Below are 10,000 nucleotides of genomic sequence, written 5' to 3'. Positions count from 1 at the left end.
TCTACCTGGTGCTGTCTTATTTTACATGAATATTTTGCTGGATGTAATTTTAGAAAACGTTAAGTTTATCAGCATGAGGCTGCAAGCTCATGTAGGAAACCTAAATGTAGAAAATTAGGAAGAGCAAAACTTAGGAACACCAAATGTTAGTCTTGTGGCTTTTCAGACATTACTACGTATGTAGAAGAAAATTTGCGATCGGACCATTTGTAGTCAATGAAAGCTACAGATGCAATCAGATACTGACTGGGGCTTTGAAAGCGAGCGTGTGAGCTTTTGAGGGCTCATCTTAAAAATACAGATTTTCCATTTTATTCCTCTTTGAGGCTTATTCAAGCTTTCAGTAAGTTGGATCCCATAAAAGAAATTTATTTTGGCATACCACCTATCCTATGGGCCATCCAGTGGGAAGGCAAGGGTGGATCTGGTGAAGAGAAGCATTAAAGGCATATTTTGCACCAAAAAAAGATAACCCTGGAAGTGGAAAGTGCTGAAATCTCTAGAAAGAGGATCTGTGGAAAAAGTAGTTTATGGACAGGGAAAAAAAACCTCAAGGGATACTGAAGGGAAGCTCTGAGCAGGAGCCTGGGCGAGAAGTCAAGAAAGCATGAGGGTTAAACAAAGACTGTCTGGTGAGGTGGAGGTACTATCACGATATTCAAAGATCAGGGGAGGAGAAATATCAGTGATAGTTGTTGCACGCTCCTCACAAAAAACCCCCAACAACCCAACCAAAAAAACAGGTATAAAAAGTTGGCCCTGGGTTTGCAGTTTGTAAGCCCTACAGACTCTGTAAGAAGCTTTTTTTTTCTTTTTCCTTTTTTTTTTTTAAGGGAATTTGCCTGCTAGGCAGGTCTTCCCTAGCTCTCACAATTCTAATTATTTCCTACTGCCCTAATGCTTTCTCACTATTAAATTCTCCATTGACTGTAATAAAGTCTCCCTACTCTCAAGAGCTTGGAAAGCGGCGCTTTTTTTTTTCCTTTTTTTTTTTTTTTTTAAGACTGGGAAAGAGAGGGAGATAGATACAGAGAAAGGGGGTGAGAGGAGTTGCTTTCCAAGGTGGGGTTTCCCAAGCTGTCACTGCTCAAATAAGAATCTTACCCTGAAATTGGCTGCTCATTTGTGTGGGCTGTAGGTAATGCACTCTAGCAGGCTTTTGCCACTATCCTATGTGTAAGGTACGCATCTTACAATATTGTACAGACTACTCATATAGGTAACACTGGCCTTCGTAGGGATTTTTTTTTTCCACTAAGCAAAAATAAATCGCAGGTGGAAATTAATTAGACCTTACTTGCTGTTTAGGGAAGTGAACTGTTGTTTAATAATCAAGTGAGTGTGACAACATATTCCTGAATTTTAGAAAGCAGATAAATTACTGTGCTCAGGACTGACCTACTATTTTTATTAGTCCTGAGGAATTGAGATGGTGTGAAAGGAAAACATACAGCCTTTAAAATGCAGGATAGCTTTGAGTTTAAGATTGAATATGATACTCTACCTTCAATACCTTTATCTGACTGTTTGTGCCAATCAGTTAAAAGGATGTTCATTTAAACATCTGATGTATAAATAAAGCATAATACACAGACAGTGGGAAAAATTGTGGCTTATAGTACAGAGAGAAATATTTTAGGCAATGCTTGTTTTTTCAGTTGTGGTTAACTTCAGCACAAATCAATTCATCTGATTTCTTAAAGGCTTCTCATGCCAGCTGAGCACACCTGTTAAGACAGAATGCTGCAGGAAGGATGCATGTTTTCTTTACCTGGCACTCTGTGCGTGTATGGACGGGGGCGTTGCTGGCTCTTCTCTGTAGTAAATAAATCTCATCCGTGATAATTTGCAAAAATCCAGTTGTCAATTTTATTGTAAATCTGTGTTTAAAAATGGCCTTCCGAGACCCACTGTATGAGTGCCCACTTAAAAGTTTCATACTACAGCTTGAATTCTTGGCAGCAGCAGCGCTTTCTGTGTTGTGATCCAGACACTGTTGTCCCATCGCTGCCCTTTTTAGCCATTTTTGAACTGTTACTTTACTCACAACTACCATCTTCGCTCATGAGGGTATTCTACATAGTAAAATGATTAGTTGGCTTTGAAGAGATGATTTCTTTACCATGAAAATTCTATTTTTTCTCATCAAAGATGCTGACTTCACTCACTGATGCAGATGTGATACGTATTCTTTCTGATTGTGCCAAGATACGTCCTGTAACTCCCAACTGGAAGCTCAGTTTTCCTGAAAGACCTTCCAGCACAAGGTGTTTGAGCATACATTTTTACAGAGAAAACTTATTTGAGTAGATAGTAGTATATTAAACCTACTAATATAGATACTTTATTTTACAGTATTTCAATAGCAGTTGACCTAATTAGTGTTTTAATCATATTCATTTACTTATTTAAAAAATACGCAGTGAAGTTACATCTCTGCTTAACTCAAGCTTTGAAAGCTGAATGTTTTAGATAAAGTGAAAAAAAAAAAAAAACCTTTACAAATACTCTCTTAGCTTGTCTAATTTTTTGTTCTCACACATTCAGCTATGTCCTTCATATTTGGCATTTTGATTTATTAGGCAATCTTAAGTATTAAAGACTTTTAACATACCAGCACAAGACTTCAGATGCATTGTGCCTTGTGTCAATGATGAATTAATTCCAGCAGAGCACAAAAGTTACCATTATTTAAGCCTAGCTCCTCACCTCTGCTTTTACATCATAGGCCAGTTTCAAAAGGCTGAAGTTTAGGCTGTGTCTTAGGAAGTGGAACAAGGTAAATGCGTGAGCGCGCCGGGGAACGTCAGGCTCGCGGTATTGCGCACTGTGCGCTACAGGTCTGCCTTGGCTGTGGATCAACCCACGTGGGCCCCTCACCGCCGGTGGAGGGTGATGGGCCTGGGGGTGTTGCCCTGGTTCGGGGGTCTCACCCCGGAGCAGGGCAGGCAGCCGCGCTGGTTTCTGGAGGTGCTTTGTGATGGCGGCTGCCGACCGCCACGTCTCCAGGACTGACGGGCGGTACGCAGCGCGCTCTCCGCTCCCTAAGGGCGCAAAGGCGGCCTCACCCGTGGGGGGACAGGACCGCCCGGCAGCTGCACATCAGCTTCTCGTTTGTCGCAGCAGGTGGCAAAGCGCCATCGAAGGGCACCAGCCCGCGCAGGGCCGGGGCCCGCAGCCCGCGCAGGAGCGCCCGGGGGCGGGCGGGGCACGGCCAGCAGGCCCCGGGGCGGGGCGGGGCGGGGCGGGGCGGGGCGGACTGCCGGCCCCGGGGCGCCCCCTGGCGGCAGCTGCGGTGCTGCGCAGCCGCTGCCGTCTCCCGGCAGGGCGGCGGGGCGGGCGGCGGCCCGGGGACGGGCGGGCGGCGGCCCGGCCGGCGGCAGCGGCCCTTCGCGCCGGGGAGCGGGGCGCCAGCAGAAGCTGTACCTGGCAGGGCAGAGCAAACCCCGCCAGCCTGGCGTTCGGTGCGCCCTATCATGAAGTAAGGAGGTTTAATTGAGCTACGGCTCTCTATCCTGCTATTTGTACAAATAAAAGACCACATCTTGATGCAAAATAAACACAAAAGCACTGTTGTGACTATAACAGGGAGTCATATACTAATTTATATAATAAGTGGTTGTGCACGCTTTATTCAAGATTATGGCTGCAAGAAATGGCATGAATTGCTGGGTGTGTTTAATGCTGGATTATAGCAATTTGAAACATGTCAAACACATGGCTAATGCCTCATGCTTCACTCATTCTTGCGTAAACCTGCATAGCCACCATCCATTATACCCTTGGTAACAACACAATTCTGCAAGTAAATATTGTTACACTAAGTAACCTTTCAATTCAAGTTGTTTAGGAAGAGAAAATGCAATCTTGTGCAGTCAGTTCCAGTGTCAGTTTAATGTTTCAAAAGGGAAGCGGTGTAGAGAATAAGTATCTGTACAGTGACTCGCCAGCTTAAAACACACACACGTGCACGCGCGCACACGCGCACGCAGAAAATGTACGATTCACTGCAGGGGAGAAAAGTAAAACTGTAGCTTCTAACTTGACAGGACCAGTATTTCTTTTTTGGTGCGGGTGATTGCCCATGTACCCTGGCAGAATTTGGCATTCAACCCGCAGTGCAACCACACGCTAAAATAATCTACAGTTTCATTCTCTCTCGCAGAGAGCAGCAAATACTTTCCTTATACCTTTGTTTAAAATTCCTGGTAGCTGAGCTTATATCTCACCTTTGGCAACAAGAGTTTGGGAAGCACAGCAGAAGTAGGTGCTGGTGAACGTATGTGTCTGTGAATGTGGGTGCGTGTGTGCGTGCGTGCCTGTGTAGGCTCGCTCGTGACTGACAGCGAGTGTGACAGCAAGAGAAAAAGAGAAGGATTAGGAAGTGTGGATGTGTATAAATGTGTGTAAACAGGGACCTGTATATTTTTTCTTGTCCTATTTGAAATATTAAACTTTCAGCCTTGGTATCTGGCAGTCATTGTATTTCGTTTGTATTTATTTATGATTATTATGCTAACAACCTGCACTACTGTTGTAAAAGCAAGGAAAAAAGTACGTTAGTTTGCTTAGTAAGATGTTGCAGGTTCAAATTATTCTGCCACCAATAACTGAAATTACTGATACATAGATAGGAGAAATGATCCTCGTTTAGATGTTTTCAGTGCTTTAATTTGTGAGGGTTTAGAGTTGATAGTACATACACACACGTGTGTACAGATACATGTGTATACATGTGTGTATAAGCAAGAGAAAAGAAGGGAAAAGAAAAAGATTCTGTGCTCTTGCTTTTTCCAGCAGCCCTTTTTCAGTTGCCGGCAGTGAGAAGGGGGCTGTGGACAACCAACACAGAGCATTACTGAAGCCAAAGTTTCAGTAGTGTTTTTAAAAATACCCTTTTACAACTAGAAAACACATTTTATTTTTAACATAGAATTCTAGGGACTCTTTCTTCTTCATATAAATACTGTAGTATTTCTTCCACTTCACTTCCAAATAAATTACCCTTTCTAGTACTGATACTCTATAGTTTCATTCTCTCTGTACACAGCTGTTGGGTCAGATTTGTTGTTTTCTGTTGCCAGAGTAGTGTTACTGGTCATGTTATGTTAAAGCCGATTCTGCTGGCTCACAGACACTTTAACTTAAAATGCAGAGCCCGAACTACACTCTGGGGCTTTGCAAGGATACAAAATCCACAAGACATAAAACCCTTTGGTTAATATGAACTGGAAGATGTTTAACCCTTCTCTGCTAATTGTAATGAAAGAGTCGGAGACATGTAAAAACAGGGGGGCTGATGTATTTATTTATTAAATTTCTGAGTGTTTTCTAATGTTTTGATTATCTAACATTTATACCCCTTTGCCCTTTTAATGCGCTTGGCTAAATGTACCACTGTTATTGTCTAACGTTCGAATTTGTAAAAGATGAACCTGTCTGTTGGTTAAATCTTTGTTTGACTAAAAGAGGATTAATGTTTGAATTTCCCGAATTTCCAAATCCTTGTAACGATACAGTTGATGAAGTGTTTTAAATAGATTTCCACTCTGATATACATGTCTTTTTATTGAAAGTAAATATTGTAAAAATCAGAAAGGGCTGCCTACTCCCACAGTTGTGGCATACCCGCATTAGAATTTTCATATAACTACTAAGGGCAATCAGACCCTTTTCTCTGAATATTTTAAACATTGTACATGTAAAATTTATGCCTAATTTGAATACTTATTAGCTGCCTAATCTCAGAAAAGAGTATTAGCTTTGTTTTTGCCTTGTAAAATTAATCACTGCGTGTATCACATTTTCCATTTCTATTATTTTTCTTTGCTGATGTTCATAAGAGTGTTTAAGAAGGGCTGTTTGTTCATAAACACATCTGGTGCTGCTGTTGTTTACTGGGCTATAACAGCTGCCCTCCTTTATGTTAACTGTGTTCATGTTTGGGTTTTTTGCATCCTGTTTATTTTTGACCAGACCATCTTTAAATAACTCATCTTTTACTATTGTAACTTTCTTCACACAATATATACTTTCACTTTATCTGGTGGGCGCTTGTTTGTGTTAATTCATACAGCGTTTTGATTAATATCCCATGCACGTAGTTGAAGTTGTAATGATCCTTTTCCTGCTTTTTTTTTGCAGAGAAAGGCTATTGCTCATACTTTGCAAGGGAACAAATAACTAAGTTCAATAATTAGGCTAGGCAGCAAGCTTTGTTTCTTTTCCTGAGTTTGCTTACACGTCCCTCTCCCTTCAGAGGTGTCTTTTAAAGTCACAGCTCAGCCAGGTTGTTGTGGGGACTCTTTCAGTACGTCGGGGGTGAGGGTGAAGGAAAGTGAGGTGCATTCTGAGCCTGCGAGAGCAGGAGAGGACTTTGGTGGCTCCGAGAAGAGACGTTGACCTTTCCACATTACAGATACAAAATGCGCCTTGAAATTCTGGTTTGTAAGGGCACGTTGGTTCTTTATTTACTGCAAAGATTTCAACTGATCTTGGCAGGACATCTCATTGCTATCCTGAAAGTACAGTATATTTATGCAGTGAAAATGATAAAACATTTATTACTGTAGAGAAGGTAATATGCATAATTTATGCTGTTTTTAGCACAATCATTAGTGATATTCTTGATAGATTTTATTTCCAGCTTTCATATCTAATACATGCCTGGAAAATTAATTTTATATCTTTCATTTATTTGCCTATGTTAAAATTGAGTTTTAAGTCATCTTCAAGTGAACAGTTTGATTGCTGCTCATGCATAAGCTTAATTACTTCCCAGGAAGGACAGTATTAAATGTTTTAAATGTCAGAAAAATAAATGAATATCAGCCGTTTGATTAAAAAAATAGGCAATATCTGACGTGTTTGCAGCAGGAGCTTTTTCTTAAAATGCCTCCGAGGCAAAATTTTATTTAGTCACAAAAAAGGAGAAGCCCATTATACTATTTATCATTGGTTGATACCATATGATTTGTAACACCCTTACAAAATTTTAATTTTGTATGATTAGCTGTGCATCATTAAACAACAGCCTTGCATAAGATATGCTGTAAAATTCTGACAGAATCAAGATAGTGAATATTTTAAATAAGGCTGTATAGTCATCCATGGTTGTCAAAGCTAGATAATAGGAAATATAGAGCAGTGTGTGAAATCGTGCCTTCATTTAAACTGGTTTTATAGGTAGACTTTAAAACGTAGTCGTTCATAAATGCTATTGACCATGCTGCGTGCATGGTGTGTTATTTTGGCCGTTAAATGTAAGCACACAAAGATTGCTTATAGAAACCATAATTCCGGTGATTAGGATCTGTGTGAAAGCAGAGTTTGCATCGCATTTCTTGGTAAACGGCTCCGCGAGGCTTTTTTCTTCTTCTAAGGATGCTGTCTGTGTAATTGGCAGAGAGGGACATCTTGATAATGGAAGTGTGAAGGTGTAACGCGTGTGTTAATTGATACTTCTTAATCACTTTTAGGTATTAAGTCATGATGCAGGAATCTGCGACAGAGACAATAAGCAACAGTTCAATGAATCAAAATGGAATGAGCACTCTAAGCAGCCAATTAGATGCTGGCAGCAGAGATGGAAGATCAAGTGGTGACACGAGCACTGAAGTAAGCACAGTAGAACTGCTGCATCTGCAACAACAGCAGGTAAGTTTGTTTGGCTTCCTGTTTGTTTTTAAACAACTAAAGGGCTGTTTTCGGACGGGCACCCTTCCGCAGCCCCTCTGTGCGTGCTGAATGTGAAGTGTCGTGCAAGTGAAGAGCGCGGGGCGTTATTTGTTGTTGGTTTTGTGCGTGCTAATGCTGAAACGCCAGGATCCCGTTTTCGTGGCGGCAACGTCTCGCTGATACCGCTGCACGCCGCCGCGCTCGCCTGGCGATTAAAATCCCGCGGCGTATTTATAAAAGTTGTGCCGAAGCCTTGCAGTGCATGTTTTCAGAATCTGTTAGTTTACTGTGCGATCCGGTCGCGCAGGGCGTGATGCAGAGCTTTCCACCAGAGGGCCACATTACTTGAGACTTCGCTTCGCTTGCGACGAATTGTTCCAAAGTCGGAGCTGGGGTGAAGGGACCAGTGACTTCTCACAATAAAGATGCTTTGCTGTCGTAGGTGTAAATAAAAAATGCTGGTTAGCTCAGAACCACTGAAATAAAAAGAGCATGTGCCTGTCTGTGCGTGCGTGAGTGTAATTTGGATGTGTGATTTTGAAAATATGGGAACAGAGAGAAACAGCTTTTCTGTAGGTATGTTTCCATTCTCACTTTTAAATCTTTTTTTTAAGTTTGTCTGTTTGTTTTCTCAGTGAGTTAATGGAGAACTGCTTTTATGTTGAAAACTGTAAAATTAAACCCTTGTCTGACTGCTGATGCCATGTAATTATGAGATGCAATCAATTAATTTTTGTCACTGTAAGATTTCTTTTCCTTTTAAAACCTGCACAAACATAATTCCTTCCTACCTAAAGAGTTGTCCCCCCATCAGGGGAGGTAGATTGTACTAACGCCCTGAAGCCCAAAGGGTTTGTTTGGTAAACAATTGGGGTCTGATTCTGCAGAGTGCCAGTACCTGCTCTGAACTACTGAAAATCTTCAGTGTCTGGTCCTCTCATCTGCTGAGGCCACTCAGCACCTTTGGAGTTCAAACCCTTCATTTGTAAATACTGCGGTTTTTCATTGCAACGTCAGGTATTGCATTAATGGAAGGAAAGTTGTCTCCCCTAAGATAAAATATTATACAAATCCTGTTTTATAGAAACATGTTTTAACATGATAGATAAATTGCATGTGTACGGGCCTCTGAAATAACAGGTCATAATAGCTCTTAAAATTGAATCATTCTTAGTGCTGAATTAAGCAGTGTACACTAGCTACATTTATAGCTAAATATTTTAAATGGTGACAGAAAATGTGGAAGAATTAAATAGTTGCAGATTGAAATATGAGAAGTTGTTAAGGCTTAAATCTGTGCCTTGCTTCAAATTCAAGTGTATTCTGTTTTAACAATTGAGCACTTACAGTATTACAGTCTGAGGAAATATAGGTTTCAGTGTCTTCATTAAGTTCTTAGTAGGCTTACACCTATATATATATACACACTATTATCTATATATGTACACTGTGTTTATATACTATTTTCATATAAAATTTTAGATATATATATACACGCACACACATATATAAAAATTTAATATTGTTTGCATTGAAAAGCATGCCATCACCTTTATTCAGGTGTTCAGATTATAACAGCATCTTAAAATCTTTATTGAGAGAGAGTGTATTCAATTGGTGAAAACGTTTAGAAAACTAAATTTAAGTGAAACACTTTAAAAAACCAAAAATACCAACAGAATAATGTACCACTTACATGTTTCTCAAAGCAGCAGTCCTAGGCATTTGTAGCCTATTTGTCCATACAGTCACAGATTCCAGTAGATAGCATTTGCAAAGACCACAGAGAATAACAACTGAAGATGAAAATATCCAGTTGAGTACTAATAACAGACAGGTTCTGAGGGGACAGGCTTAGAAGTGACAATCTTTTTTTCAAAACTGTGATTAGATCTTAAATAAGCAGACAGGCAAAGTAAAACCATGGGTACTGTTAATAGGACTCAAGAGGCATTTTATGGTAGGGTCTGCACCATAGGATTTAAATACAACTTGAATTAGGCATATAAATCCTTCTATAAAATATGTTGATGTGAAACATAAACACTAGTAAACATGCAGTAGGATGTCCTTTAGATAATGGGCATAGCTTTATGCTACTTTTGCTTTTCTTGCTCTTTTTCCTATTTCTTTTTTTTCTGTTTTTGGCCAGATGCCTTTTGAAATATGATTTAAGAGGAAAATGATGGCAGGTTTTATTATTGTCACTGTAGTAACTCTCTAAAATGTTATTTTTAATATCCAACTTGCCTAACAAACTTTGACAAGCAGAAAAACAGCAAACCCCATTGTACCTGCAGTTATTATTCTTAAGATTTTTTAT

At 40.2% G+C, this 10,000-nt stretch overlaps 1 protein-coding gene across 1 annotated transcript in view; it reads left to right on the top strand.

Moving 5' to 3' along the window:
• The window catches only part of FOXP2 (forkhead box P2), a 300,347-nt gene that overhangs the window by 96,610 nt on the left and 193,737 nt on the right, over positions 1-10,000 (top strand). Inside the window, exon 2 of the mRNA XM_075491561.1 lies at positions 7,479-7,656. Within this exon, the coding sequence (XP_075347676.1) occupies positions 7,489-7,656 (168 nt within the window). The 5' untranslated portion in view covers positions 7,479-7,488. The remainder of the gene's footprint in view (positions 1-7,478; positions 7,657-10,000) is intronic.

The sequence above is a fragment of the Mycteria americana genome, chromosome 1 (assembly GCF_035582795.1).
Source record: "Mycteria americana isolate JAX WOST 10 ecotype Jacksonville Zoo and Gardens chromosome 1, USCA_MyAme_1.0, whole genome shotgun sequence".
NCBI lineage: Eukaryota > Metazoa > Chordata > Aves > Ciconiiformes > Ciconiidae > Mycteria > Mycteria americana.
This window is presented reverse-complemented; position numbering and strand designations above follow the sequence as displayed.